Genomic DNA, 23672 nt, shown 5'->3' with positions numbered 1-23672 from the left:
CTTTGCATGGATGGCACCATAGTCTCTCACTAGGATGTTCTAATCTCTTCTTCTTCCTTTCTCTCGTTGACACTGACTTCACCTCACATTATTATATCGCCTTCATTTCTGTCTTGTGGCTTTACATGCACCATGTGAGTGGAGCTTTGCGTTTTGCCTATGGCTTTTCAATTATTATTCTGCAGGCTCCTCGAAAGCATCGAGAGTAGCCACTCCTCTCTCAAGTGTGTTAATAGTGTATACTCTGATACTGTCACAGTAACTAAGGATTTATTTTTGGAAATACCCTTCTTTAAAATGCATTGGGAAACAGCTTGTCAGATTGGGCCGGAGACTATGAAGTGTCAAATCAGAAACCTCAATAAAAGATGATTGTCGTTCCACAGGAAGTCTCGAGTTGTGCCACTGCCAGTATGTGCTCACCTTGCAGGCTTCTGATTGATTTATCTCACTTTCTACGCTATAGTATGGAAACCAAAAGTCACAGCAATGTGAGCCTCTTGTGAGAATTTTTCTGTGGAAAGTAACTGTGACCAAAATATGCCCTAACCCTAACCACTATAAAAGGATGGGAAATTATTATTTTGTGTATTTCTTTCTTTCCAGGTCAGACAACTGAGAACAGATTCTCATTTGCAATGCCGACCTGGCATTATTGAGTTTTTGTGACAAAATACAGTCACAGTCAGTCACATTATCTCAGACACATAAATTGGATTGAAGAATACAGTAATGGGCCTGATTCACTTTTTTTTATACTTAGATATTAAATTCATGTATTTAAACATGATGATGGTAATTAATTATCTTATAATGGTATACAACTGTAGAATCACTGATTCAGTATTTTGTAGAGCATTTCTACGAAAACATAATTTGCTTAAAGAAAGGTTACTGAAAAATGCATTTGTGGTAGCAATTTGTTCTTAAGAACACAAACATCTTTCATACGTCGTCTTGAATTAATGAATTTTCTATGTAAGTAAATGAGGTGTTGGTGTGCAATGCTGCTCAGAGAAAAGAAGAGGGAAAAGGGGAAAACATTATGGTCAGAATACAAATGAGTTGCTGACTTTGCACTGCAGTTCCTCACTGCGCCTCCTCCGTGAAATTTGATTTCTCCCCCAGATGATTTAATATCGATGTATATAAAACCTCTACAACCTTAACTGACCACATATTGTATGTCACCTCTTGGATAACATTTCGGATAACCGATATCATTCATCAATACATGGTGCACAAATCTTGGCCCACCACTAAGTTGTTTTCATGTCCTTTTTCACAGCAGTCATTCTTAACACAGTAAAACACGTACAGTTCACAGAAATACGCAAACATATTAAACAATTGCATTTTTTGTGAGGAACTGAATAAATTGTTATTTCATCAGTTGACTCACTAGGAAATCAAGGGTGTCACTGCATGTCATTTCTCTTGTGGAAAAGATGTTAGTGTGTGTCATGTACGTATGTACACCTTCAAAGTCTGCAATGCACTTTAATCCTCTTACTATCACCTCCTACCAAATTTGCATATATCCAATTAAACCTCCAGTAGCATCAGTGGATCCCTTAGGAGCAATGTCACGTTACACTTCACTTAGTTCCCGTAATACTAAATAAGCTTTTACACATTTTTTTGGACTGTATAAAAACTAGGCGGCACGGTGTTCGACTGGTCAGAGTGTCTGCCTCACAGTTCTGAGGACCGGGGTTAAATTCCTGGCCCCGCCTATGTGGAGTTTGCATGTTCTCCCCGTGTCTGCGTGGGTTTTCTCCGGGCTCTCCGGTTTCCTTCCACATCCCAAAAACATGCATGGTAGGTTAATTGAAGACTCTAAATTGCCCGTAGGTGTGAATGTGTGCGCAAATGGTCGTTTGTTTCTATGTGCCCTGCGATTGGCTGGCAACCAGTTCAGGGTGTACCCCGCCTCCTGCCCGATGATAGCTGGGATAGGCTCCAGCACTCCCGCGACCCATGTGAGGATAGGCGGCTCAGAAAATCTTCCTCTAGCTCTCTTGCCTTTCAGCTCCATCCTCATCACCTTTCTACCAATATACTCACTTTTTCTCCTCTGGATGTGTCCAAACCATCGAAGTCTCCTCTATAGTTCCCACAGCTCTGCACATTACCCTTGTTCTTAAAAATGGGCAGCAGCACACTTTTACTGCATTCATCACCCGCTAGAATTATGTTGAACAAGCTGGTCAAACACTCCACAGCCACCTCTCCAAGATGTTTCCATACCTCCACAGGAATGTCATCGGGACCAACTGCCTTTCCATTTTTCATCCTCTTTAATGCCTTTCACCACACTTGCTTCTTCTACTCTTCCTTCCCTCTCATTTTCCTCATTCAACTCCTCAAAGTATTATTTCCATCTGTCCAGCACACTACTGGCACCAGTCAACACATTTCTATCTCTATCCTTAATCACCCTAACCTACTGCACGTCCTTCCCATCTCTATCCCTCTGTCTGGCCAACCTATATAGATTTTTTTCTCCTTCTTCAGTGTCCAACCTGCCATCCATGTCATCATATGCCTCTTGTTTTGCCTTTGTCACCTCTACCTTTGCCCTATGTCGCATCTCAATGTATTCCTTTCCCCTCTCCTCGATCCTCTTTGCGAGTATGATTTCCTCTACTGTGAGATTCCACCACCAAGTCTGTTTCTCTCCTTTCCTGCCAGAAGATACACCAAGTACTCTCCTGGCTGTTTCGCTGATCATCTTGGCTGCAGTGGTCCAGTCTTCCGGAAACTCCTTCTGTCCACCGAGAGCCTGTCTCAGTTCTTCCTGAAAAACCGCACAACACTCTTCCTTTCTCAGCTTCCACCACATGGTTCTCCGCTCTGCCTTTGTCTTCTTAATCTTCCTCCCCACCACCAGAGTCATCTTACACACCACCATCCTATGCTGTCTAGCCACACTCTCCCCTACAGTTGGTAACCTCCTTCAGATTACATCGTCTGCAGATGATGTAATGCACCTGCGTGCTTCTACCTCTGCTCTTGTAGGTCACCCTATGTTCCTGCCTCTTCTGGAAAAAGTGTGCACCACAGCCATTTCCATCCTTTTTCAAAGTCTACAACCATCTGTCCCTCCAAGTTCCTTAACTGGATGCCGTACTTACCCATCACTTCTTCATCACCCCTGTTTCCTTCACCAACATGTTCATTACAATCTGCACCAATCACAACTCTCTCTCTGTCTGGGATGCTCAGAACTACTTCGTCTAGCTCCTTCCAGAATTTCTCTTTCACCTCTAGGTCACATCCTACCTGTGGGGCATAGCCGCTAATCACATTACACATGACACCCTCAATTTCAAGTTTCAGCCTCCACACTCGATCTGATACTCTTTTCACCTCCAAGACATTCTCAACTAACTCTTTCTTTAAAATAACCCTTACTCCATTTCTCTTCCCAACTACACCATGGTAAAATAATTTAAACCCTGCCCCTAAACTTCTAGCCTTACTGCCTTTCCACCTGGTCTCCTGGACACACAATATATCAACCTTTCTCTGTCAACCAACTCCCGAGATTTTCCCGTCATAGTACCAACATTCAAAGCCCCCACAATCAGTTCTGGGCTCGGTGCTTTCCTCTTCTCTTTCTGCCGAAGAACCCGCTTTCCACCTCTTCTTCGACTTCGACCCACAGTAGCTGAATGTCCACTGGCGCCCTGCACGTCGACGGCGCCGGTGGTGGACGTTGTTAACCCGGGCCACGACCGATCCGGTATGGAATTCTTTAGATGAATGCTCATATTTGTTTGGCAAAGTTTTAAACCGAATACCCTTCCTGACACAACCCTCTGCATTTATCCGGGTTTGGGACCGGCCTACAGTTTGCACTGGCTTGTGCCCCCCATAGGGCAGCACAAACCGCAGAGAGCAAATGCTGCTCATGTGAATGGCACTTTAGCAGGCATAAGTGGGGAAATCCATCTACAGTATGTGTACCCTTTGATTGATGAAACAGCATCTTCAAGTGCCATTAGCTGACACCTTCCAGCTCCTTAACCCATTTAATGTCGACAACAACCTGCCACAAGGCTGCACCGCTCATTGTGTTTAATGTCCAAAAAATGACTGATTCTGTTGTTTTGTGTATTCTATACTAAACAAAATGTGTAAATAAAAAAAGTAGCAGGACAATATGTGAATATTCAAGTGTTCCCCACAAAATCCCAACTTTTCCAATGGCTTGAAAAATAACTTTTGATCAGTCTTGTATTACTCAGAAAGACCATTATTATTGTCAGTTTCTCTTCTCTTACTTGTTCCACCAAAGTGCTTTCTTATCTCAGGAAATCGTTGTGAACGACTTAGTAAGTTATTTGGGTGAACATTTCTACTGGTATACTGTAGCTTTGTGTGCTTTAAATTAATTGCAAGCTGCAGTAGGCCTGTGTCTGATTAGATAATCTTCACATTTTATAAATCATACACGCCTGAACTAGGTCATGGATAAATTCAGGTGATACATCTCTGTCTCAACTATTTTATAATTAATACATCATGAATTGTGTATGTACTGCTTATACAACTTGCAAAAGAGTTTTCTTGCCCTGCCCCATCAACGTTTTCTTTGTCCTTTAATATACTGTACATGCAGTTAAACAACTATATTATGATATTACCACACATGATAACAGCTGACACACTTGACGTCCTTTATCCTAAGTAAAACCTGAACTTCAGGAATACTTTGTTATAGTCAGTTTTTAGTCTTCCCTCTTGATGTCAATTTAACATACCTGTTGTAGCAACATGTGGCTTTTGGCTATTTTTTATATTTTAACAGCAGATTGAAACTCATCCATCCATCCATTTTCTGAGCTGCTTCTCCTCACTAGGGTCTCGGGCGTGCTGGAGCCTATCCCAGCTATCATCGGGCAGGAGGCGGGGTACACCCTGAACTGGTTGCCAGCCAATCGCAGGGCACATACAAACAAACAACCATTCACACTCACATTCACACCTACGGACAATTTAGAATTCTCAATTAACCTACCATGCATGTTTTTGGAATGTGGGAGGAAACCTGAGTGCCCGGAGAAAACCCACGCAGGCACGGGGAGAATATGCAAACGCCACACAGGCGGGGCCGGTGATTGAACCCCGGTCCTCAGAACTGTGAGGCAGACGCTCTAACCAGTCACTCACCTTGCCGCCCAGATTGAAACTGATTAGTGCACAGAGCAGCATAAAATAATAAATAAACTCACTCAAACACTATTTTTAACAGTTTAACAATTTACCTTCATGTATAGTTATAGTAATTGTAATCTGTTTTTTTTATTTTTTATTTTTTTTGCTTAAAAGGAGCAGATTTGAGTCAGAAATGTTCAAATGGGGATATTTATATTGCAACATTTGAATGTATTGCTATATTTTTGTTTGGTATTTTGGTAAGATCAAAGTTTTAATATATGGCAGCGATTAATATTTTATATACCGGTACATGAGAATAAGGGAGACGTCTGGCACAATCTGAAAATGTGTTCCCTTATTTATTAAAAAAAAAAACATGCTGTTGAAGAAAGCAACCAACCACAATAAGGCTTTTATTTTGGCCTTGGAGGAGGTCTGTGCTCTACTAAATGTCATTCATGCTTTGTTATTCCTGCAATGCACATACAAAGTGCTGTCACTTTTTGAGACAACATTTTACATGATGTGACAAGCACCATGAAGGCATCGTGACAAAACGATTCAGCAGAAATAATGCCTGAAAGTCACCCTTCTGTTCTGTCAAAGATGTGTTAGTTAGTGTTGCACAAATAATGCGTGTTTGTGTATGTGTTTGTGTGCGTTTTCTGAGATCCAAAACAAGCTGTCTGGACAAATTGGCTGTCTCTACTATTGTTAAACTGGCTCGCTGTGTTTGTACGCTTGTACGGCCTCACAATTATCTTCCTAAGAGTACTGACATGCTTCACAACGCAATTGGGCTCTTTTTTTATTCTTACTGTTTGAACACTCGCTCTGTCTATCTATACATCAACCAGAACGATTTCATACACGCACACACTTTCCCAGAGAAAGTCAGTTCTGAACATCTGGATCAAAAGATACTGTACGTATGCAGTATTTCAACTGCACTGATCTAAATTAGCTGCTTTGATGGTTCTTTTATGCCCGGTACTTAGGGGTGGAAGTTAAGTGACGGCCAATGTAGAATCTCTGTACATTTGAATAAATTACAACATGCTTATGCAAATTCTCACAGGGTAGTGACATTTTCTCTTTTCCCCATATTTATGTCATGTGTTATGCTGGCTTTTTGATTGGGGTTTTGGAGCTTGTCCAGTTTTTGGCGCCTTGTTATTTTTCATCTGGTCTTGTTAGGCAAGCATCCTTAAACTTGAATTCATCCAAGCTTGGGTTTATTCAATTAGATATTACTACTTGTTTACCACTAGCTTTGTTTATATAATGACCCCTTTTCAAAGCAGTCATTATGGCTTTTCAAAACATTGAAAAACCAAAAAATTTCCATGACAATTATTAGCGGGACCTTGTATGAGACTTAGAAGAAAATATTACATTTTGGTGAGGATTTGGATAAGAGTGTGAGTCATTACAGTATAGCAGAATGAGTCCTCCTGTCTGTTCATAACCTTCCTGGAAGCCTGAATTTGCCGTTGAACTAATGAACAGACACAAATAAGATGCTCAATTTATATATTTTTACTTGTTGTAGCAGTTCAGCCTCGGAGTAAGTCTGTGCTGTATTGGGACAAAGTACAGTGATATCGTGGCTTAAGACCAGGCATGTGCACAGACATTTTTGGGAGCAGGTCCACAACCCAAAAAAAAGGGGCACCCATTGCCACAATTATCCATAAAATTAAGAAAAAAAAACCAATATTAATTATTTTAGTTAACAACTGTCAGTTCTGAATGAGAGTGAAGTACCGGAACAGGCAGGCTTGTATGCACCACAGATCAGAATTCTCACAAGAAATCCAATATGCCTGCCCTGTCAGATATCAAATCAGTTTTAGGGGAAAATGATGACAGCGAGGGTGATTTTTTTTTCTGTAAATATTGATTAATGATGTAAAAAATGGGCTTCAACAGAAAGGGCAGTTAGCTCATCTAGGGCAAAAGGGCAGGTGCTTGAGAATCACTAAAGTTTTATCTGTGCACATGCCTGCTTATGAGTGCCCTAACCGATGAGTTATGGGAGTTACTTGGTGTTTATTTAATCTTTTTTCATACTTTGTGTTGTAAGCCAAACTTTAAGGTATGAACTAGCTTCAGTTACGTCACAGCTCAAGTAAAAAAAAAAAAAAAAATGTAGCAATTAAGGTACTGTAATGCCCTAACACATGAGCAAGGAGAGCCACAGTCGCTGATGCACTTTCTGCCGTTTATGGAACAGGACCAACAGCCCAACACACAAATGCAAAATGAGAACACTTACAAGGAGCTGCTGTAGGCCACAACTCATACCAAGATACTGACACACAGACTAACAGGCTCCAGCTCCTGAAGTTACTCACTAGGCCACGGCCATTAACATCCAACATGTTTTTTTAGACAGTACAGTGTCATTTTTCTATATTAAAAACACAATCAATTTCAAAATTGTATTTTAAAGTAAATTGAATTGGAGTTTGGTCACAGAACAAAATAAACTCATCAATAAATCAAGGTACAACTGTAGTTATATATGTTTATTATGGCCTAAACATTCTGCGCAGTACTCTGGATTGATATTATGTGTGCAGGTTTTTGGGGGTCCCGCCTGGAAGAGGAAGTTGCCCTCTGACTGGCCCTCTGCCCTTTGACCTCATCTACACAGACTACCACGGCCTGCAGCAGATGAAGCAGCACATGGGGCTGTCACTGAAGAAGCACAAGTTAGTACTTTGCTTTTCCTGAGTGTTGTGTTTAATAAGATTTAAAATATTCAATAAATTGAGGTTACCTATTGATCTTCACTGTGGGAGTAGTGACTGGTTGTCTTGTTAATTGAAACTGAGCCAGATACTTTGCATGCATCAGCAAATAATTTGTGATGGGTGGTGGGGAGAAGTGTCTAACTGTGCCTCTTTACGCATTGATTAGTGCACCAGATGCAGTTTCCTAGTTTGATAACACTTTTCCATTTGTTACTATTTCCTCGAACAGAAAATACTTCAAATAATCTACAAGTGTTATATATGTATGTCACAAAAGTGTTGATTTATTTAGAGGGGACTGTAAAGCTACACTGTTCCTTTACATTGTAGCAAAGTATTTCTTTCGTGTTGTCCCATGAAAAGGAACAACAAAAAATATTTCCAAAAATGTGAGGGGTGTTCTTACGTTTGTGACATGCTATACATGGTGGATTCTGTATCACTGTTCTAATGAGAATTTTTAATTCTTTTACACAAATCGTAATATTCCTCAAGCAGCCTCCTAAACTACCTTGACATTGCAAGGAGCTTGAGCAGGTGCAGTGATACTTTTGTTAGAGATGATTCCAGGTGGGAATTAATGTAGTGCTTTAAGAAAGGAGTAAGTAAAATTTCAGTCGTTTGGGACATTTAAAAAAAAAAAACTAAATTCCCATAACCATATATTGAGCCACAATTAATTATCCCGGACATTCTAATGTAAAATATGATGAATAAATTAATTATAAACACAAGTGAATTGTATGTAGCTATGAGTAACAACCTTTCCGATTCAATAAAGAACTCTTGAGTTAGCATAAATACTTTGAATATAAACGATTCATAAATTGAAAACGTAATTTAACTATGCTATTTTTTAAATCTTCAAAAACAGCAAAGCAGCAGTTATACGCTTCCTCTCAGAGCTTGGTGTACTATTTCTTAATTGCTACGTTACATTTCCTCTCAATGCTCGACACTGATTATGGATGCAGACAGAGCACTGATGAATCTTCTCAAATTGGATTACAATTTAGTTTAGTTTGGGCTTCCCTGTGTGATCATTTTGTGTTTAACTGTCTATTTGGCCCATTTAAAATTAAACACGCAAGTGCACCCCTAATTAGATTTTAACACACTTAAAAATAATGGCCTTTAAGGGTCAAAGATTTAAAATTGTTTTATGTGAAGCTTTTATTTAGGCGGCTCATCAGGACTGTTTATAAACTGCAGATTTTCAAATGCTGGTCGATGGATTACTATTGCAGTCAGTTACTATGGTAACATAGCCATTTTTACTGCTATTGTCAATCGTATCATGTTGACATTCATTGTTCCGCTATATAAATACTGTGAAGAGTTATAATGATATTAATATTATATTAGTTGCTGTTAAGCGGCACGGTAGAGGACTGGTTAGCACATCTGCCTCACAGTTATGAGGACCGGGGTTCAAATCCTGGACCCGCCTGAGTGGAGTTTGCATGTTCTCCCCATGCCTGGGTTTTCTCCAGGTACTCCAGTTTCCTCCCACATCCCAAAAACATGCGTGCTAGGTTGATTGAAGACTCTAAATTGCCCGTAGGTGTGAATGTGAGTGCAAATGTCTGTTTGTTTATATGTGCCCTGCGATTGGCTGGCGACCGGTTCAGGGTGTACCCCGCCTCCTGCCCGAAGATAGGTCGGAAAGGCTCCTACACGCCCGCGACCCTAGTGAGGATAAGCGGCACAGAAAATGGATGGACGGATAGTTTCTGTTTAAAGTTGTGATATAACATTTAAACTGAAAGTGATACAAGATTCTGGAGTTCAAGCTGAACTTACCCCCTATTCAAAGAAGGGGAAGCAAAAACCGTAAAGGCTTTCTTGCCCATTCCAAACCTGGCTTGTGTTTTTTCAGACATAAACGTTTAAATAAGAGGGCAGCCTACCAAGAATTAACCTCTAAATAAAAACATATCAATGACTAAATTGTCAAATCTTGTCTTTTTAATACAGGGTGCAATGATTAGTGAGTGCTTTACAGTTAGACACAAACCTCACTGCTCCATGATACACAGTGTCAGGATAGGAGAATTGTGGGATGATGAATTGAATTTAGTTGAGAACCCAAATCAAAAGATTGAACTGTGTCCTGTTTCGTATAAGATGCTCTGTCAGAAAAAAAGAGAAGTGTGACTATATTTATTTTAGTCATCCAAGTCATCAAGGTGAGAGCATCTGAAAGCAAGCAAGCAAGCTCTTTGTTCTTATTATAGCCGCACTTCATATTTTGTCCCAGGTGCCACATCCGTGTGATCGACACTTTCGGCACCGAGCCGGCCTACAACCATGAGGAATATGCCACTCTGCATGGCTACAGAACCAACTGGGGCTACTGGAACCTTAACAGCCAACAGTACATGACCATGTTCCGTATGTGGATATTTTTGGTTATGTGATACTGAAATGGGTGTGAGATGGATTACTCACACTCATCCACAAACACTAAAGTTCTGCACAAATTGGCACAGTGACAGTGTGACTGTGTTGTGAGTTGTCGGGTTGCTACAAGCTGAGTTTGGGGGCACAGAGCTGTGAGCGCCCTCAGAACAGCTGCTTCTGCGCATATGCGTCACGTCGCCAACTGTGGCCAATAGTTCCACAGCCAAACTCACACAGGCTCATGCATACACATTATCACACTAAACAGGGACAAAATAGGTCAAATCTGAAATACAGATAGGAATTGGCATAATAATCAATCAGTCAATTAATTGACCATTAAGTATTCTGTGCTCATCACGGATTGTCCATAACGAACACCATGTTCAAGCATACGTGCACACGTGCACTTGGTACCAGGACACCCTAGGTCGCAGTTTGATGATCGACTTTGTGGTCGTGTCATCGGACTGGCGGCCGCATGTCTTGGACACTCGGATGAAGAGAGGGGCGGAGCTGTCAACTGATCACCTCCTGGTGGTGAGTTGGCTCCGATGATGGGGGAAGATGCCGGTCCGACGTGGCAAGCCCATACGTATTGTGAGGGTCTGCTGGGAACATCTGGCAGAATCCCCTGTCAGAAGGAGTTTCAACTCCCACCTCCGACAGAACTTTGCTCATGTTCCGGGGGAGGCAGAGGACATCGAGTCCGAGTGGACCATTTTCCGCGCCTCCATTGCTGAGGCGGCCGACCGGAGCTGTGGCCGTAAGGTGGTCGGTGCCTGTCGTGCCGGCAATCCCCAAACACGTTGGTGGACACCAACGGTGAGGGATGCCGTCAAGCTGAAGAAGGAGTCCTATCGGGCTTTTTTGGCCGGTGGGACTCCTGAGGCAGCTGATGAGTACCGGCTGGCCAAGCGGAATGCAGCTTTGCAGCAAAAATGGTATGGGTGACATATGGGTATGGGAGGAGTTCGGTGAGGCCATGGAGAAAGACTTCCGGACGGCTTCGAGGAAATTCTGGTCCACCATCCGGCGAGGGTGTGTTCCAACTACAGGGGGATCACACTTCTCAGCCTCCCTGGTAAGGTCTATTCAGGGGTGCTGGAGAGGAGGGTCCATCGGGAAGTCAAATCTCAGATTGAGGAGGAGCAGTGTGGTTTTCGTCCTGGCCGTGGAGCAGTGGACCAGCTCTACACCCTCGGCAGGGTCCTCGAGGGTGCATGGGAGTTCGCCCAACCAGTCTACATGTGTTTTGTGGACTTGGAGAAGGCGTTCGACCGTGTCCCTCGGGGAGTACTGCGGAGGGTGCTTCGGGAGTATGGGGTACCGAACCTCCTGATACGGGCTGTTCGGTCCCTGTAAGACCGGAGTCAGAGTTTGGTCCGTATATCCGGCAGTAAGTCGGGCTCGTTCCCGGTGAGGGTTGGACTCCGCCAAGGCTGCCCTTTGTCACCGATTCTGTTCTGTTTATGGACAGAATTTCTAGGTGCAGCCGAGGCATAGAGGGGGTCCGGTTTGGTGGCCTCAGTATTACATCTCTGCTTTTTGCAGATGATGTGGTTCTGTTGGCTTCATCAAGCCGTGACCTCCAACTCTCACTGGAGCAGTTCGCAGCCGAGTGTGAAGCGGCTGGGATGAGAATCAACACCTCCAAATCTGAGACCATGGTCCTCAGTCGGAAAAGGGTGGCGTGCCCTCTCCAGGTCGGGGATGAGATCCTGCCCCAAGTGGAGGAGTTCAAGTATCTTGGGGTCTTGTGCACGAGTGAGGGAAGAATGGAACGGGAGATCGACAGGCAGATCGGTGCAGCGTCTGCAGTGATGCAGACTTTGTATCGGTCCGTTGTGGTAAAGAAGGAGCTAAGCCGAAAGGCGAAGCTCTCAATTTACCGGTCGATCTATGTTGAGTTTGAGTTTCGAAGAAATGGAGGCAGAATGGAGTGCATTAAAGCAGAGTTGCTGTGGATTTTCCCTAAAGAAGAATATGACATTAGACCATTAATCCATCCCTAGTTACTGGCATTTCAAATATTTTGGTTACATCATTTCATCCATTTTCTACATTTTAGATTGTTAAGGGTTGCGGCAAAGCTCAAGTCTATCCCACCTGACTGCGGGCGAAAAGCAGACACACCTACAGTCACTGATTGGTAATTGATGCCATGCTGGGAATACGAGCCAGCCATCTGTACCACTACACCACCATTGGCACTGCCCCTATTTTGGTGATACTGTACCAGTCTCTGAACCCTAAATTGCTCCCAGTGGTCCTGGCAGTGCCTTGCATGGCAGCAGCTGCCCATTGGTGTGTGAATGTGAGCATCTATAAACCGCTTTGGGCACCATGATGGCGTAGAACACAGGTGTCAAACCCAAGGCCGGGCCAGATCCGGCCGTTCACATCATTTTATGTGGTCAGAGAAAGAAAATCATGTGTGTCATCTTCCATGATTCTTGTAAAATATGTGTACCAAAATTTCAAAGTGTCTTATGTAATAAATAATAACGTTGGGATATTGCAAGCATTTTCTTTGTTACCAAACCCCTTTTAACAATAACTTGAACAGTAGTTGAACAAACTGTTATCCTTCACTTCTGATTTCAAAACCATCAATTGGCTGTGTATATGTAATAATATGATGAGGCGATTAAACATTTTAAAGTCAGACAGTCAGAACGGCCCTTTGAGGGAAGCCGTAACTACAACGTGGCCCGCCACAACAATTAGTTTGAAACCCCTGGTGTAGAATCTACACCATCACAGTGTCCAAAGCACTTTATGAGTGCACTTACCGTGTATATAGTGCTTTATCTACAGAGTAGTAGAGACTCCATTTAACCTGTAGTCACTGTAGTGGTACAATCGCCTGACTTCTGTACAGGCTTCGTGGGTTCAGTTCTCACTCAGTGACAGTATGAATGGTTGTCTGTCTCCATATGTGCGCTGTGATAGACCAAGCCAAGGTGCTTTTGCCCGATGTCAGCTGGCATAAGTTCCATCTGATAGGTATAGAAAATATACATACATATATATATATATATATATATATATATATATATATATATATATATGTATATACATGTATATACAGACCAGCCTATGCAGAATACATTGCTATCCAATACAAGAGCTGCATCCAATGTTCTGCCTTTAAAAATGTTATAATGCTCAAATTTGTACTTCAAGCGTATTAACCTGTATTATTTACAGAATTGTTAAATGAAAACCTCTGACAATATCAATCAAAATGTATTATTTATTTGACATTACTATCTTTGTAACGGTAGACATTTTAATACAACTCTTGTATTGGATTATACCTCAAAATCTTACATAAGGAAGTGTTCAGAGATTATGATGTTTTTGTACAGTTAATGGAAATCTGCAATTTTCAGTGCTTCACAAGGCGATGTTTCATTCTATACATCTTCTATTCAAAGCAAGGAATGAGTCTTGTGCTCTCGTAATCTCAATCGCGCCGTTTGTCCTCTGGCAGCTCACACCCCAGACAACTCTTTTATGGGGTTTGTGGCAGAGGAGCTGAACGATACTGCCAGACTGAACATCCAAAAGAACAAAGTAAACAACATGGCTGTCGTCTATGGCAAAGAGGTCAGCATATGGAAGGTAACTATCACACAAAAGACCCCTGCACTCCACTCAATTTCTCTCTAAAACTAGTTACAGCGCATCCAAAGGATTGAATATCTTTTACAATTGCAGTTAAATTGGTAGTAATTCATCATCAACTGACTATAATATTACATATTTATGGATCATTTTGACACTGAACTGAAATAACTATTAAAATGTTTATTAAAATTAAGTTTAAAAAAAAAAAGCAAAAATAATATAGACTTCAGTCTCCTGCTGCTGGCCTATCTCACATGTACCCACTCATGAAACCTGATCTGAATAAGGAAGTTAATTGGTTGAGTTGTGTCATGTGGGAGAAGTTACAATGCACACAATTAGTTTGTACATTTCTCGGACGCATGCATTTTCTACCGCTCATTTGCGCCTTTCACACAGTTTCCACAAAATTGCCGCATCAGAGACTTACCAGTAAACCCAGCATTTATTAGCCTGCGCCAGCGTCTACTCTGGTGTAATGTTTCAAATATTTGTCGGACAGAGACAGCTTCTCTCAACACAAATATTCGAGAGAAGTGAGTCTTAAATTTCATACATCGGTCCCAGCTTTCAGCTTTCCCCTTTCACACAGCTACTGTACCACCTCTATTACCGTATATACTTTGTACATCTCTGTCTGATACTACCTTGGAAGCTGGAAGATATGTCGGTTGAATTCAAACCTTTAAAACCTTTAACACTTTTACACAGAATTGTGACACAGTAAACAGCTTGCAAAAACCCAAGCCATTTTTAACTCATTTTATTATAAAAAAAAAATTGAAATATACATCCATTGACAAGAGCGCTTGTCCTCGTTACGGTTGTGGCTGAACTGGACCCTATCCCAACTCACAGTTGGCGAGAAGTGGGGTACTCAACTGATTGCTAGTTAATCACAGGACACATACAGTATATAGAAACAATCATTCACTATTACATTCACAGATATGGAAAATTTAGTCTGCAATTGTGGGAGGAAGCCAAGTACATGGAGAAAAACCCACACAAGCATGGGGAAAATATACAAATTCTACACAGGAGGAACAGATTGAAACCCAGAACTTCTTGACTGTGAGGCAGACATGATAACACTACCATGCTGCATAGTATGAACATATTAAATATAGTAAATAAGTAGTTTGTTGATAAAAGGTTATGTTGGTTCCGGCAAGCATGTTCTTCTGCCAGGATTGTGACATGAAAGTCCAAAGCTGTCAGAACATTTTATACATTTATTTGGGAATATTTTTTCTTGCAAAGTTCCCCACACTGCATCTTTGAAATAAGCCACATTCTCTCCAATTGTTTCTCCAGAATCTTCTTTGTTCAGCCGCAGCTTTTTAAAAAATATTTTAAATACAGTTTGAAAGTTAACATTTTGTCTTGTATCTCACTTATATATGTCTTTTTTTCTTACATACTTGCTGTTCCCATCATCTCATCATGCACCACTGACGGTCCTAGCTTCACGTAAGTAAATTAGCTTATCTTTAACTGAACATGAACTGTTGTCTGAAACAAAGATTCACCCTCAGCAATATGAACATATGACTAATAATCTCCTAAAAATGTAGCAAAAAAGAGAAAAATATTGTAAGCTATTTCCACAATATTAACACATCATGAGAATTAAAAAAGCTTTGCATCACTCTAAGATGGTGATTCCCAACCAGAGTGCCAGACATGACAGACATTTTTGTTTTTCTAATTTAAAATGGTTACCTTGGCTCATTAAAAGTTGGGAAACACTGCTCTAAGAAAATGTTTTCTCTCCCCCATATGTTGCTCGGAGACATTCTAAATGATAAGTGTGGAGATACATTCAAATGGCATTCATAAATGATTTATAGCTTGAAGAAATAGAAGAAGAAGAATAAGAATCATCTTTTATTGTCATGAACATGCATGCATGCACACAAAATTTTTTCTCTGCATTTAACCCATCACAGTGAACACATACTCATGTTAGTGGAACACACTGGAGCAGGGGGCAGCTGAAGCGCCCGGGGAGCATTTCGGGGTATCAGTGTCTTGCTCAAGGACACCACAGCCGTGAGTCCGGGGGATGTTGGCAGATGGTCCAGTCGGGGTTTTGAACCTAGGTCCCCCACGGTGGTAGGCGATGATCTTAACCATTGGGCCACGGCTGCCAGAGTAAATCATTTATAACATTACTGAGAATCAGTTTTCAACTTTAACTTTCAGTCATCCATAAAATGTGCCAGATAGTCACCAGACAATTATATTAGTCAGCCCGCTCAATTGAACTCAATTTGACTCAAAAAAAAAAAATCCATCAATGTTTTTTCCTCTCATGGACACCCCTTGGGTTTTCTCCTCTACTTTTATATTTTGGTGAACAGTGCTTATGGGAGAGTTTGTTAACTTATCACAGCAGTGAGGGAACATTTCAATAACTAAATACAGTCGATGAATGAAGAACTAACCAGGATATAATATACACACTATTGACAAAAGTCTTTTGGACACACCTTTTAAACAACTAATCAGTCAAGGGTTGCACTACATCACTTAGTTCTCCCAAAATATCAATTCTTCACCATAACAAAACATTTTGGACAGCTCTGTGCTTCCAACTTTATGGGAACAATTTCGGGAAAGTCATTTTATGTCCCAACATGACTGTGCCCCAGTGTACAAAGCAGGGTCCATAAAGGCGTTTGGTTTAGAAATACTTGAGACTTTCATTCCAGCCCTACCTTTAGGATGTTCAACATCAGAGATTATGAGCCAGGCCTACATACGTATCAAACATTAGTGACCTCACAAATGCGCATCTGGATAAATTGACAAATAATCACACTCCAAAATGTAAAAAGAGTCGGTCGGGGCTGTGATTGCTGTTCAAGGAAGACCAAATTCCATCCAATTTTATTTGTCTTCCCTTTTTCAATTTTGGTCTAACTTTCCATTCTATCAACACTATTGTCTGGATAGTGTATCGGACAGAGTAAATTAAATTAAAGATAACCCAACACTTTTAGCTGTGTTTTGCTAAATGTCATATACCTTAAAAGGGTAAGGAAACATTCCTGTCCATCCTGCATCGCCACATGGAGATCCATGGGACAGTGTACTATGAAACACAACGTCCCCCAGAGGTGCCTGCCTTTGTGAAGAACCATGGCCTTCTTCCCCAGCAGGAACTCCAGCAGCTCCTTAGGAAGGCAAAGGTGGGGCCTTTGAAATGAAAATGAATTAAACACATTGTTTATGGGTTAAAGACTTTTTTCACCTCCTTCTCATTGTTCTTTTAAAGCTGTTCATTGGTTTTGGATTCCCGTATGAAGGCCCCGCCCCTTTGGAGGCCATCGCCAATGGCTGCATCTTTCTGCAGCCCAAGTTTAGCCCTCCTCACAGTTCTCTCAATCATGAGTTCTTCAGAGGGAAGCCCACCTCCAGGGAGGTACGTACACTTTCTTGGCTCTGAACATAGCCCGCATGTTGAACAAAATGATTTTCTTTTAAAACAAAACACATTACAAACTTAGAGGAGGGTGATATGTTATTTTTACATCAGCAGCAACTAAAGGCTAATTATTTTGTGCACCTCTTTCAGGTGTCCTCTCAGCATCCCTATGCAGAGCAGTACATCGGCAAGCCGCATGTGATTACCGTTGACTTCAATAACTCGGAAGAGTTTGATGCAGCCATCCGTGACATAATGAAGATCAACGTATGTTTGCAACCCTACCCCTACCCATTGAACAAATGGGTGGCCCTGACATATTATTATCTTCGACTGTAGATGTTGCACTTACATCTTGCTGGAGAATATGAGACATTTTGTTCTCTTCATGTTTTATCCACTTTGAAGCCGTCAGCGTTTTAATTGAGCTCTTCATCGCAGCATTAGACAATATATGAAAAAGCTTTGCTGGCTGCGTCGCTGCTTCCTGCATTGCTAATCACTTGACTGCATCTATGCATGCAAAATTTGGTACAGCGCCACATCAGAACTGAGCCAAATTCTGAAGGCTAAAAGCTTCTCTTGCCATAGTAACACCCACAAACTAGGCTTTAGCGTTTCAGACTGCCATAATGTCAATTATGTATAGCATTTTCCCCATTGAATGAAATGCTGAAATGCAACACAGAGTCTGACTTATGTGAAGGCTGACTATGCCATAACAAGATAAATTCCACAAAACAACAAAAACAACTAACTAGTTAAAGCAGAGGTACAAATCTTAAGGGCTAAATGTTTCAATGAGTTAAAAGTCCAATTGTCAAAGTCAGTCAGACCACATGCAATAATACTTAAATATTTAAAACAAAATGTCAGTTTCATTTAAAACAACAAAACCTACAAGCTGAAATAAAATGCTGTTTCCATTTTGCCATCAATTAAAATAAATTGTTTAATAAAACAAAATATATCAGAAAGGGGATAAGAAACATTTTATTTTTATATATAAACACAAACACAAGAACCACAATAAGGAAGGAAATATACTGTATAGTCGGGCTTCATACTTTGAATGTGAGAAACGATATCCAAATGCAATACAGTAAGTGAACCCAAACCCAAACATAGGCTAAATAATAAAAATAATCAAATGAGTACACTTACAAATTATATCAAGAACGCTATTAAGTTAGCAATATATGCATGGGTAACATATCACTGCCTGTATTATGCTCTTATTCTGAAAGACAAAGTGTGCCACTTATGTTGCAGAAGTAGCTTAATTAGCAATAAATATGTGTGACTTTTAACTAAAAAACACCATGTAAAACACTCTAAAAAAATGCATTCTGGTGCAACAAGTAATGGCTAAAACTAACCACTCACTGGTTTTGACGCACACAGTCAAATGAACTTTATAATCTGGTACAAACGCGCTACCGAGTGACTTGTGCGGTCTACTTGCAGTCACCCTGATGCCACTGCCCATGCACAAGCCATGTGAATCGGTCCACTCAAATAACAAATATACAAATCAACAGAAAATTACCAGTAGTAAATATTTAAGGCACCTACATTTTAGAGATGAACATATTTTATGTCATGATGAGTGATTTTGGGTACTTTTCAGAAAAGTACCAGAAGCAAATATTTAAGGCACCTACATTTTAAAAATGAAAATATTTTATGTCATGATGCGTGATTTTGGGTACTTTTCTTCAGGCGGTCTCTGCATCGATGGCATGGAGACAAGTCCGGGTACAACCTATATAAGCTGACCCAACCAAAACACAGTGAAGAAAATATTTTTCGAATAGGGCGCACCTGCCACGTAGCAAGCGGCCACCTGGTGCACCCGCAGCCGAATGGGCTGGTCGACTGCACGCTAAGCGGCTCTCGTCTGATCTTGGAAAGCGCCGTAACAGTTTGATGACCACAAATAGCCGGATGCGCCCTAGGGGCCAACTATCGAGTGCTCCCACGAATTCCATCTTGTATGGACATTTCGATTAATATGGCAAACATGTTTCTGTAAAGTTCAGCTGTGGTCTCCATAAACTCCTACGGGAAATATGAGGCAAACTGTGTAATTGCTTCACCGGCTCCATCAGCTAATTGCTGTGGCTAAAACCTTTGAGAGAACCATAACAACAGGTCAAAGGGCTGGATAACCAAATAACTGCCTGGACTTCATTATAACAACTCTGTAAAACTAGAATCTAATTATCTGCAGGATGCTCACTGTAAACAGCCCCCCCCCCCCACACACACAGAATAAAGCTATGAGCCATAAAGTCCTTGCTATTAATGAATACCGGTAGTATATTATATACTATATATAAAGGCGGCAGGGTGGACTGGTTAGCACATCTGCCTCACAGTTCTGAGGTGTGGAGTTTGCATGTTCTCCCCGTGCCTGCATGGGTTTCCTCCCACATCAGCAGGATAGGTTAATTGAAGACTCTAAATTGCCTGTAGGTGTGAATGGTTGTTTGTTTATGTGTGCCCTGCGACTGGCTGGCGACCAGTTCAGGGCGTACCCCACCTCTCGCCTGGAGATAGCTGGGAGAGGCTCCAGCACGCCCGCGACCCTAATGAGGATAAGCGGAACGGAAGATGAATGAATATATATCTAAAAGTATGTATATTTTTTATCATATTATTTGGCCTTTTCAACACAGACAATGCAACTGTCCTTCCTTGTCACTTCTGACAACACTTCTAGTGTTATCAGTAAAAGAAGAAAAGGAAAAAAAACAAGGCCTAACTATTGATCAGTGTGCTCTTGACTGATTTCAATACATGTGCCATTAAAAGCCAGACAGTGAATGAGAGGCTTTGACAGCGATGCTAATAACCTCCCCAGAAGGACTCAGGACCCTGTTACTTTAATCTATGTTTTGGACATATTGATGAAGTCGTCACTAAAAATAATGAAATACATTTTCAAAGCTGTCCCCTGTGCTGTATTAGGTCATTGATTTTAATGTGAAGCGCATGGAAAGATATGAGCCTTTCACAATTACCCTAATGAGTATGTCAGTGTTGATTAACTATATTGCTCAGTGACAGTAATTACACTGGCTTGGTTCTATAGAAAAAAAACACACTCTCTGGGCACAATGTTCTTGCAGCTATGCTTCACATCTGTGTGTGCAGGTGGAGCCTTTTTTGCCATATGAGTACACCTGTGAGGGCATGCTGGAAAGAGTCCATGCCTACATTCAGAACCAGGTGGGTCTCTACTCAAAATGCTCATTCAATGACAAGCACACCACCAAAACTACTAAACCATACACAACAACGTGCATCATGTAAACAGAAACATCAGAGGTACCGTTGTCATTAGAAAAGTTGCGGAGAAAAGAAATCAAAGAAAGTCTTATGCAATATGATAGAAAGTTATAGGTGTAACAATATAATGACATGGGTTTGACCATACATATGTATAAATGTATATGTATTTGTTTGCAGTAAACTAAAGTGTGTTATGTTATGACATAGTATACATGCATTTGGAAAAGTGCAGTTATATAAAAAATACACTCAAAAATATTATTCATAAGTAGTGACATTAATTCATATTTTCTTGTCAACCTTTTCCAAACAATATTTTAGTTAAACAAAATAACAAAATAATTACATTAATGTTTGGTCAATACAATATTTTGTTGTTTATCTAACAATACAATTGTGTGGAACAGCCGGGTTGACAAGCAAAGATGAATTGATAAGACTTTTGTTGTGTATCTGATAAAAAAGGAATGACTGTTTCAATGTGAAATATTTCACATGAAATGACTATGTCATATTAAACCACATCACTGCTCTGCAATGTACTGAGAGGTGTTTCTCATATTTTTGGTTGCCCTGTTTAGCTATATAACTATTACAAATTATATGGGCTCTTAGTGCAGTGCAGTTCTACACCACTGCAAACTACAACCACAATATTTAACGTATTGTTGAGCGTTATTATCTTTGGGAACGCAAACACTTTAATAGTGCTTTTATTGGATCTCCTTGAATTGTGCCAACATTTGGTGTACCTAATACATGGCCTCATACAGTATCGATGCATGGATGGAAATGGATACAATTATTTTTAGCTTTTATGCTGAAGCTATGAATTTGCATAAAAAGGCTATTTCATCATCCAAATAAACATGCCTATATGTTGGTTGTTTAAATAAAAATCTCTGTCTCTTTTCATTTTAAGGATAGGAGAGCAAGAGATGTAGGGAGATTGGAAGACTAGTTATTGCCTGTGGGTGCTGGAGGCACTTTAATAAACGGCTCTGGAGGCCAGAAGGACATGTCAGAAAATTTTTATTACCGGAGTCTTATGATTAGCTCTAGCTGGGGGGATGGAATCTAATCCAGGCTCTCACAGGAGCATAATTCTGCTTTCAATTCTCATTTGTTGTTGGGTGGAATAACCACATTCATATTGTTGTTTGGACGCTTGATCTGTCAAGCACTTTCTGTATCGTCATGCTTGTTTTATTATTTCTCCTATCAGTTGCCCAGATGCAGGTCAAACTGCTCATCTAAATATGCCATTTGTCATCACTCACTTGTGGAGTTTATCCACACTGGCAGCTCAATGTGTTTGCACTGTAATGCATATAACGGCTGATCAGAGTTATTTCATCTGGACCTGCAGGACTTTTGTTCTCCTGAAGCTCTGTTTCCTCCAGTGAACGCTTCCCGGATCTGGCAGGGCAGCTTACTCGCTCCTTTCATGCTCCTGCCCAACTCTAGCCTCCTAACTTGGGCCTCCAACGTCACCTCCTACCCATCCTGGCCCCCGCTAGGTGCCCTGCAGCTCTTGGCTTCGCTGCAGGGTGAGTCTTGTGTGAAGGCCTGCCAGGACGCGGGGTTAATCTGCGAACCTGCCTTGTTTCGTTTCATCAACATTAAGGAAGCCTTCAATGCGTAAGATGAGTTTTCATTTATGGCACACTATTTTTTGCTGAATAAATGTGGCCAGCCAGCTTTGATCTAAAATAAAAAATGGTGCAGCATTGAAGCTAATATTAACTAAATTAAGTTAAGGAATGGCACAAATAAATTCTTTTGGTGCAATTGATGGCAATGTAAAGGCCAGAGAGTCCCTGAGTTGAAAATAAATGTGACAGAATTTCTCCACGTTGGAAGGTTATTTCAACTGCTAAATTGATTACCACTTTCACATGATAAAAGCACATGAGCGGTGTTTTCACATCAAAATCCATTGCAGTATTTTTTGTCCAGTATCTCATCAGATTGAAACAAGTACACTGTGTCCTCCACCTTTGTCTTTGTCTCCAAGGCTGGACTTCCAATGTGCGGGGCTGGAGTCAGAGATAAATCACCTCTTTCCTGCCTTCTCAGCAGAACATGCAGAATGTGGCCTGCAGCAGGACCCGTTGCTGTTCAGCTGTGCAGGTGCCAGCATCAAATACCAGCGCCTTTGCCCCTGTAGAGACTATCGAGATGGTCAGGTGGCACTGTGCAGAGACTGCTGGTGACCGGATACGCCCGGTCCTGTTATCCCTGGAGATCCTCTCCGACTAGGTAGCTTGTGGTCCAATGTTTTGACCGGGGCCGTTGTGGAAAATCCTTTACAATGTAGCTGTCAAAGTAAGTAAAAAAAACAAACAAAAAAAACACTCAGGGACTTGCATGATTGTACTTTATATCTTGTGGGCTTTGAGTTTCAGTCGAAAGGTTTACGTGGTTGCTTTGGGACCACACAAAAGTTATTGACTGAGGATGGCATATACTGGATCTGTAAGGTTACAAACCAATTCCCATGCAATCTAAGGGCCATATCATGCTTGAAATTCTTTGTGTGTTTTGATATTGTGTGAATCCTTTCAGTGATCACAGTGGCTACTTGTATCAGATGCACTCAATGCCATTTACACCATATTGAGAAGTACTATTTTCCATGTTCTGTATTTGTACATAATTATTTAATAAAATAGAAAACAAAATGCTATAATTTGTGAACTTAAATATATTAAAAGACACTTACCTATGGATCTGTCCAAGAATATGGTTCTTGCTTTGACACAACAAAACCCTTTAATAGTTTACATTTTGTAGTTCAAGATGATAGGGTTAAAATTGTGCTTGTGAATACGCTTTTAAGGAAATATTGCAGAGTCAACCCTTGACCTGCAACACGTACCAAAAAAGCTGGGACAGGTGGCAAAAAAGACTGAGAAAGTTGAGGAATGCTCATCAAACACCTGTTTGGAAAATCCCACAGGTGAACAGGCTAATTG

General features: G+C 41.0%; 1 protein-coding gene across 1 annotated transcript in view; it reads left to right on the top strand.

The window, feature by feature from the left end:
- LOC133465951 (alpha-1,6-mannosylglycoprotein 6-beta-N-acetylglucosaminyltransferase B-like) overlaps window positions 1-23424 on the top strand; it is a 62885-nt gene extending 39461 nt beyond the window's left edge. The window contains exons 12-20 of the mRNA XM_061749147.1: window positions 7752-7883; window positions 10186-10319; window positions 13828-13958; window positions 17006-17161; window positions 17248-17394; window positions 17548-17664; window positions 20557-20631; window positions 22064-22335; window positions 22712-23424. Coding sequence (XP_061605131.1) covers window positions 7752-7883; window positions 10186-10319; window positions 13828-13958; window positions 17006-17161; window positions 17248-17394; window positions 17548-17664; window positions 20557-20631; window positions 22064-22335; window positions 22712-22910 — 1363 coding nt within the window. The 3' untranslated portion in view covers window positions 22911-23424. The remainder of the gene's footprint in view (window positions 1-7751; window positions 7884-10185; window positions 10320-13827; window positions 13959-17005; window positions 17162-17247; window positions 17395-17547; window positions 17665-20556; window positions 20632-22063; window positions 22336-22711) is intronic.
- The last annotated feature ends 248 nt before the right edge of the window (window positions 23425-23672 follow it).

The sequence above is a fragment of the Phyllopteryx taeniolatus genome, chromosome 16 (assembly GCF_024500385.1).
Source record: "Phyllopteryx taeniolatus isolate TA_2022b chromosome 16, UOR_Ptae_1.2, whole genome shotgun sequence".
Taxonomy (NCBI): Eukaryota; Metazoa; Chordata; class Actinopteri; order Syngnathiformes; family Syngnathidae; genus Phyllopteryx; species Phyllopteryx taeniolatus.
Note: the sequence above shows the minus strand (reverse complement) of the source record. Positions and strands in the feature narration are given on the sequence as shown.